Here is a 21,406-nt window from a genome sequence, read left to right as displayed (position 1 = left end):
TTCATAATGCCAGTAGATTTTCAATTGATTTAAATGTGAAAAGATCATTTTTTGTCAAATGATTACAATTATTGGAGAAAACAAATGCATTTATGTAATATAATAATTATTATCGTGTTCGGCTTCTTAGAGCTTTAACAGGGAGTTGTTACTGATCAAGGCCCGACCCGAGTTGATTTTGTTTAAAAAATCTCTTAAATTTTTCGTAAGATTATCATTCCTAGCACATTTTATTAAAGAGCTTGCCTTTGTATTTAACGTGTAATAGAAATTAATTGTTCAGTGTGCTGCACTCATCACTTGTTCGGAGCTAACACACTAAATCTCGGCACATATTCTTAAATGGTTCCCTGAAATCCTCAGTCGTTCGTCTTTAAAAGTATGCTCATAGTATGAACTTTTACATTTAAAGTGCGTATTTATTCTGTTTCTTGTATTTACCTTTTTATGAGTAGCATTGGGCAAGAATGCTCTTCCTATGTGTACATTAACACATTCAAAAAATGCGTATAGTAAAATCATATTGATAACATAATCGGCAGCCTCTGTGTTGCAGTGGCTAAGACGCTTGGCTCGGAAGGTTCGGGGTTCAATTCCCAGTGAGAACGCAAAAATTAAATGTGAACTTTCCCAAGCCTGAGTGTTCTGTGCTGTAATAAACCACTGCAATAGGTCTGTTGTGATGCAAAAAATACAATAATAATTATATTGTTCACAGATTGTGACAATGTATTCTTTGAAAAACTATTGAATTTGCCTAAACCAATGTGTAGTAAGACTGATTTAAGTAACTTTTTTTAAATACCAAAAATCTACATGTTTTTTTTTAAAGACTGTCATTTAATTTAATTTAATTACCTTTTTTTTTGGTTTCCTTAACCTCATAATCCTATTTTAGTTGTTATGTGAACAGAGAAGATTGCCATTGTAAATGTCACAAATTTAATTTATAAACTTGTACAAAACATAATTTATAACAGTTTTTTGGCCTGTCATGTCCCACCCAGGCGATATTTATACAAACAGCAATTTTATAAAAGAAGAGTTTCCCATTTCTCTATTTGAAATTATGCATTATTATTGTTTGATTAAATGCTGCAACCAAGATTTGCAGTGTGTAGAACACTTTTCATATTGTATCGAGTATTCACATCAAACTCAATATCACATCGAACATAGCTTTACATGAATATTTGTACGATCCATTTTTCAACCTAGAATGCAATGTTTAAGCTAGAAAATAAAACTAGTATCTGTTATTTTGTAAGGTAATTCATTATAAATGAAATCTGTATTAAAATCATAAACCATTAATTAATTTGTTGTGCCCATAACTTGGCATCACACTTGTATGTACATTAGTGGCCTCCAGTAGAGCTTTCATAATATATGTCTAATCACAGCTCAATGAATAATTTAACTTTTATATGTCAATATTTTCTAAACATCTAAAGCTAAGTTAAATGTATCTACGTAAATGGATAGTCGTAAGAAAGGCATAATGTAAACCTTTTATTTGTTGCTATAAAAGGTGATGTTGCTTTCAATGTTTACTATGTCTTAGATATGTTTATAGAATTTATCAAAATGTACATTAGGTAAATAATTTTTATATGTAAAATTACTATACACTTGTCATGTTTTGACTGCCACCGCTTGTCATTATTTTGCATTGACATTTTGTGACAATAATTTTTTATGATAGTTGAAGGATATATTTGATAAATATTTTCATAATTTTTTCCTGCACCGAATTTTGGGACAGGAGTAAAAATACCAAATGATTTTTCTCGCTAAATTTCAAAGACACACAAATATATTTGATATCCTGGTCTTCACAATTTTTTTGTGCTCATTATAATTTATTCCGAAAGTATTTAGAGCTTTAAAAAGATCTCTTTTACTTGTTATCAACGAGTTATTTATAATAATCATTTACTGCATATTCCAGTATAGAAAATTTCGATTAATAATATGTGTATAAATTTTTTAATAATGAGGAAGGTCAGTGATTTTTTTTTTAAACATGCCCAGCCAAATTTTTAAGTACTTATTGTATTATCATTGCTTTGCCGCCTGTGACGTCACGAGTTGTCATCGGTGAGTTGTACTGACATTTAAAAGTCAAACCCCATAGCTAACAAAGCACACTAAATGTTGAAAAAAATGGCTACACGGAAACCACAAATCACAACACATAACAACGCTTCAATTGAATTTGAGAAACTTCGCTGAACTACTAAATGCTCTAATTTTCATATCCAATTTTCCATAGCACTGAACTTCCTCATCGTGCAAGTGTGTTTACCAAAAACTTTATTTATTGTTATTTCAGACTAAGCTCACACATTCAATTAGTGAATGTTATTTTTTATTATAATTTATTCTAGAAATAATATGTGGGTATTACTTTTTCTCATCAATTTTCGATAACCAGTGACCTTGTTTGACTATTTCTGTGACATATTCAAGATCATAATACAAAATAGTCTAAATTAGTCGAATGTAAAAGCTTAACCCTTATTATCTAAATATATAAAATGATAAAAATAATAATTGTTGCAAAATAAAAAAAAACATCAAATGTAATGTGTTATGTATGTACGGTGTTTAAAACTATGTTGTATATTTAAATCAATATCTGAAAGCTAACCCAATATTGTGTTACAACTCAATGCAAAAATTACTGTAAAATGTATCTCCGTATTAAAATTGTTTCAAAGACATTAAAAATCAGGCTCTCTTAATTTCCTTAAAATACGGACTACTATTTATAATTATATATTGCTTTTCATAAATAACTTAGGTCTCAACATTTACAAATATAACATTAATCATATTATAACAGCGAGGAGTTAATATTATTAATAAATATTTTGGTTACCCATAGAAAGGTATAATTTGTAATATTGCTTCTCTCGTACTTCGACTATTTAATTTTTAATAATTGCTCACATTATCATGTAAAACAAAATAAGTACAATTTTTTTATGTTTATATTCTAAAGAATATTTTAAAACATTCTAAAGAATATTTTAAAACTTATTCTCAATGAGGAAGTTCATTGTTTTTAAAAAAAAAAAAATTGTTAGTAGCCTATTAAACTAAGCCAATTTTTTTTAAAGTTTTGTATTTCAGAAATAACTCCGCGTGTAACGTCAGAGGTTCTTCTCTGTCAGTTCTACCGATTGGTTCATTTACGATAAGCAAACTGGATATCCTTTAAATCTCTCATATCATTGGTTGGTTCATATGACCAATGACGTCGTTCAAAGTGGTGCGTTTAAAAAATATATATATATTTTTTGTACATATTCAAGAAACTTTGCGCTCCAATTTTTATTTATTTATTTTATTTTTAATTTATTTATTTTTTAATGCACAAAATACACAAATTTACATAGACACAATTAAATGTTTTTTATGTCCTGACTTGTTAGAAAATTCCGTGTTAAGTCGGGACTCTTATTTAATATTATTTAATTTAATGCTCTAATTTTTACCGCGCGCAAGAAAACATTTTTTGTATCCAATTTCTCCTAAGGCTGAAGTTCCTCATTATGAAGAAACAGTAAAAGATTTATTAAATTATAATTCTCCATGTGAAAATTGTTCAATTAATTGAACATTTAAAATTTAACATTTTAGTCATTCTTTCGCTATCCATTTGTCTGTTTGCTCTACATGTTCGCTCCCTTTTCATAATTTTGTCAATAATGCTTGCCGGCACATTCCGAGAGGTTGCATTTTAACCGCCTTCAGCTTACTTTACTCCACTTCCATATAAGGATATATAATATGTCATTAAAGCTAAAGGAATAACAATGTGGGACTCACCCGGTAACCAATGCCTACTGTTGCTTAACCTACTATAATCTTAAGGGCAGTGCAGAAAGTGAATCATACATTTCCACCTCGAAACATCCAAAACACTGGTTGCGTATGGATGTCAAATTGCTGACAGTCAGGGAAATAAAACATGACCTCAATTCCCCACTCAAAGAAGATAATGACGATTTCTATAATAGCCGTGAAGCCCTTACAAGTAGTTCAGTCAGTAACTGCTCCATTGCTGTTTCTGTATATATCCAGCATATAATAAATACACATCAAAGAATAATGTCATTTCATTCTGTCATCTCCAACTGGAGTAGGAACTCCCTACATCCAAGCATAAATCCTACAACAAATGTACCGCAGAGGCCTCTTCCTCTGTCCGACCAATCAAATAATTGTTTTATATTTTAGTCAATTTCTAAATGTGTTTTCACTAAATTATTAATTAAATGTTTCCATGTCCCATGAAATCATATAAAAATTTCATATTTACTTTTTTTTTAAAAATTATTTCTAAATGATTATAGTCGAAATTAATTCAAATTCATCAATATATCTGTGGGCGAAAGGAACAACGGAATGAGTAAAAAAATGCAAGTCAAGCAAGTACACTGATTTTTTTGGTCCTTGCCAAATGTTTCAAATAATGAATCATGCCACTTGTCCTTTTTCAAAAAATAATCAGTTATATTTTTGAACTCAGCTTTTCTTGCTAGTTATGTACCTAAAGAACAACTCTGCATAATAAACTCGAAACTCGGTTTTTTTTCTCATTCCGTTGTTCCTTACGCGCACAGATATATTATATTTTAAAATTAATTGAAAATAAGTCCATAATTATATTAATTACATCACCACTCACATACGGAATGTTTCCATGATGGAGCTACAAACTGATCAATAAAGTTATGGTAAAATGTATAAAGCTATATAATTTTACTGTTTTGTATGCAAAAAGATGGCAAAAAGCTCATCCGATTGAAATGTCATATCCAAGCTGTGCAAATGTCTTACTATCTTTTTATAATTGCAGCCCAGCTACCAAATAGTGATTTATTTCCATGTTTTTATAGTGTATTAATTTGTGTACAAAATATATTTAACCATGAATATAATTAGGTGAAAGCTGTTTGAGCCAAATAAATCAAATATATTACAAACATTGTTTTTCTTAATTATTTTCTCTAAAGACATAAAAAAATAAATGAATTAGGCGTTCATTTGTTTTTGGTCAAAAAAGTTTTAGATATATGCATGTAATATTTTTACATTACATACTAAAAGTTTCTACTTCTCTAATGGAGCAAGATGGTTGTGTTTAGAGGTGGAATTTGTTTTACATTTTTAGTAATACTTATAATTGAAAAAAATTCAAAAACACATTTTTAAAAAATATTTATTACATATACGGCCTAAGCCGATTACAACAGTTATAAAAAGAAACATGTATAAGAAAAAAAACATAAAACTATGTATCATAAACAAACAAGCTTATTATTATAAACATATTTTAAAACGATGAACATATAAGACTTCGAGCTAACCCATGCTATCCATATCCATTCACTAACCCATAATCCATCTTCACCCCAAACTGTTTTAGTGGCAAAGAGTTCTACGAAAAGCCGGAAGACCTATCCCAAAGAATTCCAAATTGACAATTCTACTTTTGGTTTTTGAAGATTTGATAAATAGCAGATTTTGACTTCTGGTGACACGGTTGGGAACATAAAAATAAATTGATTGCGACATAGATGGGACATCACTATAAATATGGCATTGAATATTTTGAAAATGCATATTTATGTGTAGTGTGGTGTTCACAATAGGGGAGTTTATTAAAGTAATGCCAAGATCCTCTATTGACAAAACCAACAACAACAAAAAATGTATTGTATAGGTTTTTTTGGTGCTAGAAAGATATTATTTTACTTTTGTCAATGTTAAAATGAAGAAAATTGGTTTCAAACCATTCATTAAAACAATCAATATCCTTACAATATTTTGAGTTTGTCCAAATTCTTGTAGACAAAAGACTGGATTTCATCCCCTAGGGAGTCAACAAATTACAACAGAGATCCAGAACATTTTAGAGAAGGGAATATGGAAGTCTAGGGATTTACAGGGCTTATGACTCAAAATATTGTAATAAAACCAACTGGTCCAAGAAGTTAAAAAATTGGAGAATTGTTTTCAGGCGTTGCCTAGTATGTGAAATTATTCGATCAGATGAATCTCTTCACAACAATAATGGTTTCAGCTCTTCAACATCACTAAAATCAACAGATGGAAGAGAAATATGAGTTCAAACATAGACAAAATGGTGAATGTTACATAGTGTGTTAAGTGGCCACTTAAACCAGCCAACGACAGGTCATAAGCCCTGTAAATACCTAGAATTCTATATTCCCTTCCCTAAAATGTTCTCTATCTCTGTTGTAATTTGTTGATTGTTTGTAATTAAATCCTCTTGGAAAAGAAAACAATCACTAGGAATTCGAAGAGAGTAGCGGAGTTTTTTTTATTTAACAACAAATAAATTATAGATTGGAACACTCTACAAATATTCATTTGTAAAGAACTTGTTTCTTCTTCTTCGTTTTTTCATGGCCTTTTCACTTCTCAATTCGGGTGTTCTGACCATAAAGAACTTGTTTAAAAATGTATCTATTTATTTAGGGCATTATCCCAAAACATAAAATTAAGTTAGTCAAAACATGAGTCCCAGAATGAATATAGTCTGCCGAAAAGAGTGAAAGTTGGAATTGTTACATCTAACTCATTTTTACACTGGCAACATGAAATAATTTTTATTTGGTGTTTATTTCTCGTCATCAAATCAAATGCAATCTTCCACTCTTAATTCATCCTCTACCACTCCTTATCAATTTCCTTTCCTCTATCTCCTAGTTTTGTCCATATTTATTTTACTATTTTCTTTTATTTTAATTTAAAGTATATTTTTTTTTTTTATAGTTTCAATCGTCGTCGCTTTATTTTAGTATAATTAAGTAAATACATGTTATTGGATGGCACGCCCTACAATTTGTAAATATACATACGTTATTTTATTGTTTCCATTCAAAAGCATTTAACCTGTACATCTGTTTGTATTCTAAATAAATAAATATGTCTCTTGGTTTGTGATTGGCTATAGACATTCAATTTTAGTTTTGAAATGTTGGGAGAAAATACCATATGAAAAAAGCCATAAGAACATGAGCACTAGATTATTTGTTATGTACTTAAATAATAATAAAAAATAAAAAAAATATTTTATAAAATTGGTAAATCGAATGGCAGCCCGCAGTTAATAAAAATTGGTTTATGTAGACTTTACAAAACAACCAAACACTTTTAGTACCTAATGGATGAAGAAAAATGGCAATAATGACCATGTTTTCAAAAATGAACTCACCAAATATCGACGATTTAAAAATGATGAAATAGAAAACGCATACTTACTTTTAAAAAAAAAAACGTATTTATTGATTTGGCATTAAGTTTATGGAGGCATGTAAATATTTCATAAAAGATGTTATTATTTTTTAGACCACACACGAGTTTGCATAAAACATTTACACACGAATAGTTTCAAATATACTTACTAAAGATGTTTTAAAAATCATAATATTTTGGGACAAAAATTGCTTTTTAATATTTTATACTATGGCGGAAAAGGCGGTGTTGTTATTTTGTTATTAATTCGCCTGCTTCAACTATGCTAAGTTGACCTCATCAGTTCTTCACAGCATATGAAAATAGTAAAATAATAAATAATACCATTTCGTCTGCAGTCTGACAAAAAAATATTGTAGAAAATAATAATTGAGGGCGTTGGAGTTCTATTTGCTTTCTTCTTATGGTAATACTTTCAAAACAGAAGTACAGAAATAGAACGCTTTGACCTTGGCATAACCAATCACAAAACAAGATACTTGTAAATAATTTATATTGGTGTTACCAGCTTAAATATCAGTTGAACTTGCAATTTTTCTAATTTCAACTCTTTGTTGGCACATTGTAAATTTCTAAACATGAAATCTGTAAAAACATAAAAGTTATAATCTATTGATGTAGGGTTAAAAAAAACAAATAACTTAGAAAATGTATGTCCTGATTGTAAACCTTAAACCGGTCGACGTTTAATTGAAAATAAAAAGGGTTTATACAAAATTATAAACGATAAGCGTGTTTTTTTTTCATATAAAACACAAACATATTTTGTTATTATTGGCTTGATTTCTTATTTGTGATTCAGCTCATTAGTTGATATGTTAACACCAAGATTGTTGAAAGCTTTTTGCTTGGCTTAGAAGATAAATTTATGGGTCTATCAATTTAATTTTAATCAGCATTGAATTCTCAACTTTGTCGGGATTAGAACTTAAAATTTCAATCACGTTAATCACAAGTCAGATGTAAATGAATAAACACTTTTATCAGTGAACACAAAAAACAACAAAATTTGGCTGCTATTAATATTATTTTGTCGAATACGCGCACTTCAATAATTATAAATTTCTATAATAATGTGCTTACTTTAATAATTATCGTGTTATGATTTTTCACAAAAAATACATACTTCATAATTAAATATTAATTATAAATCATTCGCGCCTCTATTTGTTTTTTTTTATAACGCAGGTTACTTGACCATAAAAAAAATCAACTGGAAGTTTTTTTTAGCCAATCAAAAATGTCTATCTTTCCTGTGATTGGTGAAATTTAGCCATCTTGGAAATCCTAGTGAAAACATGTGAAGAATAAATCGGATTTGTGTGCTTACGTCATTTTATTGTCTATGATTCAAGCGTAGGTATTTTCTTCTACCTCTTGATTATGCCTGTATTTGCTGAAGTTTAGGAAAACAACGGTTGCCTTGTATGTATGAGAGTTCGAGTGACTGCGCCGCAGATGAAAAATACCAAAGTAAGCCTTAAAATATTGTTTTGACTACTTGTTTTTATAAGCGCAATAGTCTTGAGTTTTCTAATCTTCTAATAGAGACTCAAATTATTTGTTTGAAATCAGGGGTGCTTGCAAAATGTTGTTTTATCTTGACCAGAGTACTCGGGGTGTGGATATTGCGTTTGACATGTTTTTCTATAAAATTCAAATGTTTTCTTCTTGCAATAGTGTCTAACATCATTTAGGGATGTCTGCAATCCGTAGTTACTCAAAAATAATATCTGCAACTTCGATATTTGCCGCTGATAATCTGATTGTAGGTTAGGTCGTCCATTGCGACAAACGCTTTTGTTACGACTTCAAATAGTTAACTTGTGTTTTGTCAGATATTTGATTAAATGTCAACGTGTTATTCCGGATTCCATCTTATTAACGATGTTTTCTTCTATTTCAGTGTTGCATTAGAAGAGGAATGATCGCGTTTAGAACGAAAGTGCCGTGTTGTGTATCCATAGAAAAATTGATAATCCCGTAAAAGGAATCACATCGGATCGTGAATATGGCAGCTATGCTGGATCAGGCGTCCAAGTTATTGGACTTCAATCAGAAACTCGATATAGGGTTGTTGGACAACATTGTGGATTGCCTGTATACCACGGTCGGCGAGCAACAGAGGGTGGCGCAGGATATCCTCACCACCCTCAAGGAGCACCCCGACGCCTGGACGCGCGTGGATACTATTCTGGAGTTTTCGCATAACCAGGAGACCAAGTATTACGCCTTGCAAATCCTCGAACAAGTAATTCAGACACGATGGAAGGTACTGCCCCGCAATCAGTGCGAGGGCATCAAGAAATACATCGTAGGGCTCATTATCAAAACTTCCTCCGACCCTGTAACTATGGACAGCAATAAGGTTTACCTCAAGAAGTTGAACATGATACTCGTGCAAGTGCTGAAGAGAGAGTGGCCCAAGAATTGGGAGTCCTTCATCAGCGATATCGTGGGCGCTTCCAAGACCAACGAGAGTCTCTGTCAGAACAACATGGTGATCCTGAAGCTGCTCAGCGAAGAAGTGTTCGTGTTCAGTGCGGGGCAGGTTACGCAGACCAAAGCCAAACACCTCAAGGACACCATGTGCGCGCAGTTCAGCGAGATCTACACCCTGTGCCAGTTTGTGCTGGAAAACTCGCAGAATGCTTCTTTAGTGGAGGCCACGCTGAGTACCCTGTTGCGCTTCCTCAATTGGGTGCCGCTCGGATACATCTTCGAAACCAAGTTAATAAGTACGCTAATATTTAAGTTCCTGAATGTCCCCATGTTTAGAAATGTGACTTTAAACTGCCTAATGGAGATAGCGGGAGTGGAAGTCAGCAACTACGATGATATGTTCGTAGCACTGCTGGTACAGAGCATGGAACAGCTGGAGATCATGCTGCCGCTGACCACCAACATTCGCGACGCCTACGCCGCGGGCCGAGACCAGGAGCAGCAGTTTATACAGAACCTCGCCATGTTCCTGTGCACCTACCTGAAGGCGCACGGAGACCTCATCGAGCGCAAGGGACTCACCAACACGCTCCTCAACGCCCTCAACTACCTCGTGCTCATCTCCAAGGTGGAGGAGGTGGAGGTGTTCAAGATCTGCCTCGAATATTGGAATATCCTGGCCATCAATCTGTACAAGGAGGGCTCCTACAGCGTCACCACTCCCCTACAAAACGCCAAGGGAGGCATGGCGCGCCGGCAGCTTTATTCCGATGTGCTCAGTAAGGTGCGCTACATTATGATCTCTCGCATGGCTAAACCCGAAGAGGTTCTCGTTGTGGAAAATGAAAATGGAGAGGTCGTCAGAGAGTTCATGAAAGACACAGATTCTATTAACTTATATAAAAATATGCGAGAAACTTTGGTGTACTTGACTCATCTGGATTACACCGATACTGAAAGAATTATGACGGAAAAATTACAAAACCAAGTGAACGGATCTGAATGGTCGTGGAAAAATCTCAACACATTGTGTTGGGCAATAGGATCCATATCCGGAGCTATGATGGAGGAGGATGAGAAAAGATTCCTGGTAACTGTAATCAAAGACCTTTTAGGACTCTGCGAACAGAAGAAGGGAAAAGATAACAAAGCTATTATTGCCAGTGACATTATGTATGTGGTCGGGCAGTACCCGCGCTTTCTCCGTTGTCACTGGAGGTTTCTGAAAACTGTAGTCAACAAGCTGTTTGAGTTCATGCACGAAACACACGACGGTGTACAGGATATGGCCTGCGATACATTTATTAAAATATCGCTAAAATGCAGAAGATTTTTTGTCACGTTGCAGCCCGGCGAAGTGTGTCCCTTTATTGAAGAAATCCTTTCCACCATTAGTTCGATAATCTGCGACTTGCAGACGCAGCAAGTTCACACTTTCTACGAGGCGGTTGGCTACATGATCAGCGCTCAGATGGACCAAGTGGCGCAGGAACGCCTCATAGAGAAGTACATGATGCTCCCCAATCAAGTGTGGGATGATATTATCTCGCAAGCCTCCAGGAACGTTCACATACTCATGGATCCCGATGCGGTCAAGCAGCTGGTGAGTATCTTGAAGACCAACGTTCGTGCCTGTAACGCTCTGGGGCACCCCTACGTAGTGCAACTGGGCCGTATATATCTCGACATGCTTAACGTTTACAAAGTCATGTCAGAGAACATCAGTCATGCTATTGCTCTAAATGGGGAGGTGGTCGCCAAGCAGCCACTAATAAAGAATATGCGTATCGTGAAGAAAGAAACCCTAAAGCTTATATCGGGTTGGGTTGCGCGTTCTAACGACAACACCATGGTGATGGAGAGTTTCATTCCTCCTCTTTTGGATGCCGTTTTGCTGGACTACCAGCGAACGGCTGTACCTGTGGCGCGGGAGCCCGAGGTTCTAGCGGCCATGACCACCATAGTGGACAAGCTGGAGGGAGACATCACGTCGGAGATTCCTAAGATATTTGACGCGGTGTTCGAGTGCACGCTGGAGATGATCAACAAAGACTTTGAAGAGTATCCGGAGCACCGAACTAACTTCTACCTGTTGCTGCAGGCAGTGACCACGCATTGCTTCGAGGCATTCTTAAGCATCCCACCCGCGCAGTTTAAGCTCGTGTTGGATTCCATTATTTGGGCCTTCAAGCACACCATGCGAAACGTGGCCGATACCGGTCTGGACATCTTGTATCGTCTCCTGCAGAATGTAGAAAACCACCCCATGGCCGCCCAGAGCTTCTACCAGACGTACCTGTGCGACATCTTGCAGCACATCTTCAGTGTGGTAACAGACACGTCCCACTCGGCGGGCATCACTATGCACGCCACTATCCTGGCATACCTCTTCTCTCTGGTTGAGTTAGGTCGCATAACCGTGCCACTCGGCCCACATCACCCCAACAACACCCTGTACATTCAGGTATTAATCTAAATATTATCCTTATTCCATTCATATTAATATTTCTGTTTGAGTGATGTTAATTATAACTGCATATTTGAAACAAAATAATTTGATTAAACATCATTAGATCATTGCCAAGTGGTATCTCTACTCTGTCACAGCTTAATTTCTGTTTTCTAACGCAAGTCGCTCGGATATTCTTCAAAATATTTGCAAATATCATTGGATTGCTTAGATTAATATTTCAAAAATTACTGAAGTTGTTTCGAGTAATTATGCCTTGTGATGTTTGTTTGCACTTCTCGTTGTCATTTCAAATAGCATCATTTTGGCTGATGTAAGGATACCATCAGCAACTGAAAGTCTGTGAAAATCTAAGTTTATTTAATATGTTAAAAATGCATATTTGTCTATCAACATTTTATGTAAATAATGAATTAGTAACACAATTTATCTACATTGAAAAGTAAATGAGTCACTAGAAGCTCCAACTACTATGTGTGTACATACTCCGCTAAACAGTCTGACATTTGAAAATGAGCTTTGGAAGGTTTTAATCAATGAATAGGTCTGTTTTCTTGCTTAATTTGTGCTTTTCTGTTATGTATTGGTAAATAGTCAAAAGATTATGACTAAAATATGGCATTTACAAAAGACAAAATTGCTAAAAATAACTTGGGAAAATAAGTCATTCTATACGAAGTTTTACAGTGATATATGTGATTGTTATTATTGAATTTATTTACGGACATTGTCCATTTCTTCAATTCATAGGGTGTTAATATTACAATGTAAGAATAGTTAAAAACATTTAAAAAAATGAAAAGAAGCATAGACAAACATAAGGAACATGGAGACAAGATCTGGACTATTTATTTAGTGCTTGTTTAAATCGTTGTAAACTCAAACCAAAAAAGTCCAGATCTTGTCTTGAGTTAACAATACGACAAAGACGGGTCATTGGAGAATTAAGGCCATAGTTTGTTTTATGCTGATCGATGAACAGTACTTCATTGTTCCTCAACCTACGAGTCGGAATATGGAATTTTACTTGTCCCAGTAATAATAGCAATGAATTGATTAAAACAATCTTGCAATAATGCAGTACCAATTTTTTTATTGATTTATAAAAAAATATGCATAAAATAAAAAATATGTAAATTATAAATTATATAAGATAATCTAAATTTGTTGCAACAGAGGGAAAACACTTCTGAGAAGGGAACCAGCCAACTACAGATCATAAGCCCTGTAAATGCCTAGACTTCCATTTCCCATCTAAGAAGTGTTTTCCCTCTGTTTCAACAATTTAGATCTGAATGACTCCCTAGGGAGAAAATCCAACCTGTCTGCAAACATTTAGACATACTTAAAACATTGTTGAATATAAAATAAGTTCACATATTATTTAAATCGTTACTACCTCTCTAAGTAAGCACACTGCTCGTGTTTAGAAAGGGAGTTTGTTTCACAGGACACATAACACGTTCGCGGATACATAACACGTTCATCCGCTCATATCACCAGCGACCACAGCGGTTTATTGAAAAAGATATGTAAAATGTTGTATCACTATTTAGTGATTTAAATTACAGTCTTTATTAGCTTTTTCTTTAACCCCTTCCCAACTTGGAGAATGTACTCGGGGGTTAAGGGTCATAAGGGCGAAACTACAAAAACACAGTTTTGAGATAAATGATAAAACAGTTTTCAAAAAATAATACTGTCTTCTAAGGGTAACAAATAAAGAAAATAAAAAATACAGTTAATAGAGCATAAAATGTTTTAGAGTTAAAAATATGAAACTACGCTTTCGTCTATATGACCCTAACTTGCGCTTACATTAGTAAATTAACAAAATGATGTAAAAGGTGTTTTATTCTTCTGACTTTAAACAAAACGCTTCATTTGTAGTTTCACACAAATTAATCTAGGTAACTACTTATCGGATGAGTTTCATCTTTTTGTCACTAACAGGATATTTTGTTTGGATATCAGATTAGTACTTAACACAAAACAGCATTTTTTGTAGTTTCGCCCTTATGACCCTAAGCCCCCGTACTAATAGGACAGTATCATCAGCATATGATATAAATGTTCTACTTAAATTTTATTAACATAAATAATAATGGACCTAAAATGGTTCCTTCGGGTATGCCAATCTTTACTTTCTGAATATTATAAATAACGTTTTAATTTTTCTACTACTTTTTTTTTTATCAGAGATTAATAAAAATACCAATCGTTTTTTTAACAATTTTTTTCATCTAGTGCGTGTTATTTATGATTGTTATGATTCATTTTTATGAATAATTTAAAATTAGTTTATTTAATCTATCAGTCATTTTTTCCCAACATTTTTATATTTATGAACTACGAGTATATTGAATATGAAGGCGATAGGACGGTAATTATTAATATCCTCCAGGTCACCTGTCTCATAGATTGGTGTTACAAGAGTTCGTATTTATGTATTGTTTAATTATTTTGTAGAATTAATTTATGTATTGTTATATGTGTGACAAAAAAACTCCTTTAAACTGTTGTCTAGTATTAAAATTCTCTTTTAGACAATCATTGTTTTCACTGTCGCCGATGATTGATGATTCTGATTGTGCCGCTCTCCTGATACTAATGCAATTGCAATATTTCCAGGAATATGTAGCTACCTTACTAAAGAATGCCTTCCCTCACCTCAGTGACGGGCAGATAAAGATCACAGTTCAAGGACTATTTAACCTCAACCAAGATATCACATCATTCAAAGATCACCTCAGAGACTTCCTTGTACAAATTAGAGTGAGTGTTTACTTTTATTTACTTCAACTATCTGTAACCGATAAACTGAAAGACATATTATATTGATTAGGGTAGGTAACCTAGATATTTTACAATTCTAATTATTTTCTTCTGCACCTTATTTTAGTGTTGAAACAGATCATCATCTCCCTATTCACTCCAATTGCAGTGTATCTTAAACATTTTATTTATTAACGCAAGATGATCAGTCCTGTTAAATATTACGTTCAAAATCACTGTTTTAACTTTGTATTTCATGTCGATCTTGCCGGGGAACTCATATGGGACCTCGAGCATTGTGATCAAAATCTCTAACCAATTTCCTTTTTCAGGATTTTTACCTGAAATTAGCCACTGAGTTAAAATACTTCCTGGATTCTGGTTTTATTTAGAACGCAGAACTATTTTCTTCGTTCCTTACATCGTATAACACTTTTACTCTTATTTGCATACTTCTGGTCAATTTTTACCTTGTTAAAAGTGTATTTTTACCTCATTCAAAATCCGATTACATATTTTAAGCTTTGTAAAATTTTAAAATTAAGTAGAAATGATAACAGGAATTGCATAAATAAATAAAATCAAAATAGACATCGCACCAATGTGCATATTTTATTAGTGAATTTACAATGTTTTTAAAACTTTGTTTTGTCAAATAAAAAAATTCTCGAATAAATATAAAAATAGGATTTCAGTCAATAATATAATGCTTCACACAAATTGATGTGATGTTAAAGTAATATTCAATTCAACTCATCTATTAAATCTTACTTAGAACTACATTCTTCATCCGCCCGGACATAAGATTTTCTCCGGAGATGGAGAATGATAATGTCGGGTAAAATGAAACCAAGCGAAGATAAGTGCACCTCATCCCCTACCACACTCGAGGTCAATATTGCTATGCCTACCGATCCCATCAATCCATGTGCCCAGTGGGAGCAGAAATGATGATTAACCCTTTATAGGACACATATTTTGCATTGATTTAGGTCTTGCAAACGGAATAAAATCTGTACCTTAAAGGATAAACCACGAGAGTCAAAATGAACTAAATGTTCAGGAAACAAGATTTTGTGATTGTGCGATTTCCAAAACGTAAATGTTGAACCAAATGAGATAATTTCAATCCTATAAAGAAGTTTCAATGTAAAATAATAATTATTTTGATGATAATAGTACTAATTAAAATATCGTATGTGGGACTACTGATGTTTTTGCATTAAAACAAATTGGACTTCAGATTTTTATTTCAACTTAAAAAAACATTTTTAGGTATTTTATTCACATTTAAAATAGCTTAGTGCGATAATTTCTTCATTTTAAACTTCAAAACAGCAAAAAGCAGACTCCCCCTTTGATCGTCTAAGGTTCAGATATATTTATTTATTTATTTATTTTTACATAAACGGCATAAATTGCCTTTAACATATATTGAACATAAATATGAAAAAAAAAAATACATATTTAAAAATATAACAAAAAATTATAAAATTGCATAACTATAACAATAGTAACAAGTAGGTAAATACACATAAGCAACCAAAAATATTAACGAAATAAATACATAAATATGAAAAAACAAAAAAAGCAAAAACATTTTTAAATATAAAGAAAAGTTTAAGAATAATATTGCGAGAGAAAAAAAGAAATCAGACTCGTTTTATAACTATCAAGTCCAGAAACAAATATATCAGCCTTGTCCTCATACTGATTGCCATATCTATGGAGCCTAGGGATAGGCGAGTGCATGTGATAGTTGGTTCAAGAACTTTCAGAACAAAAAGGAGATCTGTGGCGGGTATTTCGACCAGGTACACGGAAACACACCAACTCCAGCAAATCTGGACAGTCAATTAATGAATTGATCACCTTAAAAAGTAATATTAGGTCAGTTAGGATTCTTCTATCAGAAATTCTTAAAAGATTTGCTGAAGACAACAATTGATTATAATTAAATAAAGCAGCTGAAATATGAAGTTTAAAATTAATATATTTTAGAAATTTCTTCTGGACGCGCTCGAGTGAATCAGAATGTACACGATAATGGGGCGACCAGACTGGAGAAATATATTCTAAACGACTTCTAACCAGGGAGAAAAAAATGTTATTTTTAAAGATATTAAACCCATTGCAATTGAAAAACCTTAGTGAAATACTGATATATCAGTGTATGTTATTACGATACTCTTGTGGCATAAGACTTAGTGTTAATATGAATTATTAGAAATTAATTACCTCAATTCTGGTGGTATATTTATGTACCGCTTTGTTCTAGGTGTCCTATAAAGGATTAAAGCTTAAATTTGATGTCGCGTAATATGTTATGAGCCTATTGTTGGTAAAGTGAGCAAGTGACAAAAAGGTTAAACTTTTGCATCCAATGTTTTTATGAGCTATTATTTGTCTAATTTTTTTTAATAAACTGTTTTGATATTTCTAATTAACATGGATGTTTCGTACATAGGAACCGGGAAAAAAGGTTTTTGGTTTATACTGATTACAGAAACGTAATATGAGCAATGAGTTTAATTAACTTTTAAAATGTCAGTTCACTTCACCTGCAATGGGCTCGTATTATAAATTGCAATATCGCGTAGTGAAAACAAGCTCTCGTAGCAAACTGTTACATTACAATGGCTTTTCATTCCCCAGGAGTACACGGGCTCTGACGACAGTGATCTGTTCCTAGAGGAGCGAGAAGCCGCGCTACGAAAGGCGCAGGAAGAAAAGCGACGCGTCCAGCTATCGGTACCCGGAGTACTCAACCCTCACGAGCTCCCCGAGGACATGCAGGACTAAACCTCAGCTACTCCTCTCCGCCCTCCTTCCCGCCCTCCTCCCCGCCACCTCGCCCCGTAACCTCGTCTCTGCATCTAGAGTGCATACGGTACTCGCTATTTCAAACCTGACACTGACTGCAAACTATTTGTAAACTTCAACCATGTCAACAGTTCTGAGGGGTAAAGGAAAATAGAGATGACTACTAAATTTACACATCATGGGAAGTTTATTCAACTTCCATTTTTCTGTCCAATTTAAAAAATATATAATTATCTCATTATTTCATGTCGCAAATCCGGTAAATTAGTTATAACTCAAAAAAGTAGAATTTCCAGGACAATTTTTCATAGAGTTTTTTTTGCTTTTTTTCACAAGAACCGGTTAAGTGCCAAAAGTGCGTTGACACGCTCTCCGTTTCCGTGCTCGGAGGGCTGGCCATACAAAAATAGTACAAGATGCATGCCTTTGTACACACTTTGCACACCGAGATCTAGTATTCCGAAAGATTTAAGATTTCGTACACTCGGAAACATCTATTAGAAGCTTGATGAAACACTAGGACACTAGGAATTATTAAAATTATTGACAGCAGTAGCAGTTTAAATGAATTAAAAAAATTGCAGCCTGCTGGGAACTTACATAGCAAAACTTATTGTTACAGGAAAGGTTAAAGACTTGATTTGTTTTAAAAACAGTTTTTAAAGAAAATCTCAAATCGTTAAATATGTGTCGGTGTAAGTGTGTTATACAGCCATCAAGCATTATTCTGTATACTCGACTAAAAATGAGATTTTGAGTTATGACTCTGTTTTATTGAATGTGTGATATGTTAATGTATATCTGCTTTAACCCTAACCCCTATTATATTGAGCGTCCTTAAGCAACACCCTGTAATCTCTATTTTTCCTTTCCCTCGCAGAATTATACTCTTGTATTTTTACATGTTAAAATATGATTGTTGGTGTAATTTTGCAAATAGTAAATTATTAGAATATTTATTTTATGATCTACTCTCTTTTGTGAATCTTCGACAGATTAAATTAATGTACATGTACCTAATCATTAAATTAAGAGTGGTACCATTATTAAAAAGAATATTTGACCTTTATCAATATTAAAAATTATGATTATGCGACATTTTTATGAAATTAAATTAATTTTAGAAAATAAATTCTGTCTATTGATAGATATTTCAGCAGAAGTGGAGAATGTAAATGTTTGAATATCTACTAATTTTGACGAAACTCCCAACCCTTGTCTATAGGGATTTGGACATAAATGAAATAATATATAATCGAAGATTATTTCAATTTTATTTGAGTTAAATACTATAACTGCTTAATATGATGAATCAAAATAACACTGTGTGTGTGTGTTAAGGATTTAATGCATATCAACATTTTGTTAGTCATACATTCATGTTGTTTTTCATTTACCTCTTCAAACAAATCTTATAATCAACAAGTTAACTAAGCATCAAACTGTCAATACACGCATGTCATAATATACTCTGAGCTTCTTTCTGTACAAAGTTGTCCCAAATATTATTTGTAAAATATGTAAACTTTCCCTTCATTCATCGATTACTTGGACATGTGGATGTCCCACCTGTCTCCTGTTTTGTACCTGTATTAAAATCTTGTACATAATGCTAGTATCATGTTTTCTAGGAGTATTGTGAATGTCAAAAGCTTGTACACACACTGATACTTTCAACCAGTATTACAAGTTGTGCCTATTTAAAGATTCAGTTATTGGACACATTTGCAATAATTTCATTTTATACTTACAGTAATAATTTGTGATTGATGTAAACTATTTAAATGGTATAAACAATATCCGCTATTGTTGACAATTGATAAATTATTTTTATTAAATAAAATAATCGGTTAGATTCTTAAAACAATTTTACAATTTTATATGGAAACTGAGAAACATGTCTTTAGTACTGGTAATCTTCCAATTGATTTATTGTTAAGAATGAATTTTTCCTTTATACTGACTATCTGTAGCATCAGGGATTAGAATTAATAAATTCCAAGTAAAAAATGGAAAACTCTTTCAATTTGAATTGGAACTGTTATCTTCTGCGAGGAAGGGATGTGTCGGCTCGAGGAAGGTATGATGACTGAAAGTGTGAGTATGCGGAAAGTGGAATGGTTTCCAACAATCTAACTATCATGGGACCAATATAAAAACACTCTGTGGCAGATCTCTTTTTCCAGTTTTGTACTTTTATTGTAAATTTTCCTTTTCATTTCTCCCTCGTGTATATTTGTCGAGTTGTGGGTGGCGATTGAGGTTTGTTAACTTTTAACTCGTAGTTAGAAAGTATACCCATTGTACGTTTTGTTTAGGAAGGTTTCCAGTGGTTATTGAGTTCTGCGTAGTCTAGCTGATCTGCCGATCCGTCGGTGCTGAAACGTGGAAACCGAGTCGGCGACTGGAAGATAAATACCATTTTCTAATTTGCGTGGAATCTTCTTCAAGTATAATGAGTAGTTCATGTGGAAATATTGTTTGTTATTTGTACATTTTATATTAATTATAATGTCGAGTGTTGTACTTATTCGCTCGGGGCTGTAGGAGAGCTTTATTTGCGCTGATGTCCGAGCTGTATTAACATTGTCAGTTGATTATTGCGCTTATTATTTAGTATTGACCGTGGAATAATGTCGTCTCCCGCAGCAAAGCGACCTGCGCAGCGCACACTATCGGATGAAGTAATAATTGTTATTTTGTGTTACATCGAAGGTGGGCAGCTGCGCCAGTGCCGTATAAATTACAGGTATAATTGGCGAGAACAGAAGCTTTAAGCCTGAACTAAAGTTCAAGTGTGCCTCCGCACGCTCACTTCAGAGTGCGGTAGTTTCTTCTGTGTGCCGAGACTGCAGAGTAAAATTGCATTTAACAGGATGACACGAGGTAGGTTTAGGGAGGGGCAGCCAACTGCACTCCGAAGAAGGATAAACTAGGAGATGGAGAGAGGTTATTATATTAATAATATTATGAAATAGTTTAATTAGGCGATGTCCGATTGCGCGTGTATGGCTGGGTAAAGGAATGGATAGCGGTGTGTGCGACGAATGATTGTACGCACTGTGAATGATTTGTCTGGAAAAATAGAGATTTTTACGAAAAGAATATTTTTTTTTACTAGCCTCTGCAATATTATTGCGGGAGTAAATAATAATAATGGCCCTTTTTTACGCGGGAATCGGTCCCGAGTTACTTCTGTTTCCTGATGGAGTCGCGGTGGATTTTGTGTTTTTATTTACTAAACTTGTATAAAATTATTCATTATCCTTATTTGTACAATGTAGTGTTTCAATTATGTAAGTTAAACAAGTAATTCTTTCTGCGAGGGTAATGGCGCTCGAGTATCTCCGGACCGTTCCTTTACGATATTTTATGTTATATTCATTCTTCCTTTGTAATATTATCGCTATAGGGAATGGAATAGGGACAACCGAGCGCCCGATATATTCATTTCTCTTCCTAAATTATAAATTTCCACAAAACCTCTCAGTCAAAAATAATCATGGGAAGGTCCCCATAAAACTGTTTTCCTCCACACTTATTTTAGGAATAAAACTTTTTAAAACCGCCACCAAACTTTCAATTAACCCTCCCAACAAT

The 21,406-nt window shown here is 33.5% G+C and overlaps 1 protein-coding gene across 1 annotated transcript; it reads left to right on the top strand.

The window, feature by feature from the left end:
• Positions 1 to 8,683: 8,683 nt before the first annotated feature.
• Positions 8,684 to 18,213, top strand: emb (exportin-1 emb). Its single transcript, XM_088225691.1, has 4 exons — positions 8,684 to 8,769; positions 9,203 to 12,202; positions 14,840 to 14,983; positions 17,639 to 18,213. The coding sequence occupies exons 2-4, from the start codon at positions 9,308 to 9,310 to the stop codon at positions 17,783 to 17,785; spliced, it is 3,186 nt and encodes a 1,061-aa protein (XP_088081817.1). The 5' UTR covers positions 8,684 to 8,769; positions 9,203 to 9,307; the 3' UTR covers positions 17,786 to 18,213.
• The last annotated feature ends 3,193 nt before the right edge of the window (positions 18,214 to 21,406 follow it).

Source organism: Micrasema longulum, unplaced genomic scaffold (assembly GCF_059751315.1).
Source record: "Micrasema longulum isolate JH-2025_06_02 unplaced genomic scaffold, ASM5975131v1 h1tg000381l, whole genome shotgun sequence".
NCBI classification, from domain to species: Eukaryota; Metazoa; Arthropoda; class Insecta; order Trichoptera; family Brachycentridae; genus Micrasema; species Micrasema longulum.
Note: the sequence above shows the minus strand (reverse complement) of the source record. Positions and strands in the feature narration are given on the sequence as shown.

Bases quoted from the DNA above. Each gene is read 5' to 3' on its own strand.
- emb (XM_088225691.1), top strand. From the start codon at position 9,308: ATGGCAGCTATGCTGGATCAGGCGTCCAAGTTATTGGACTTCAATCAG. The intron at 12,203-14,839 runs GTATTAATCTAA...CAATATTTCCAG, and splicing joins ACAACACCCTGTACATTCAG to GAATATGTAGCTACCTTACT. The intron at 14,984-17,638 runs GTGAGTGTTTAC...TTCATTCCCCAG, and splicing joins ACTTCCTTGTACAAATTAGA to GAGTACACGGGCTCTGACGA.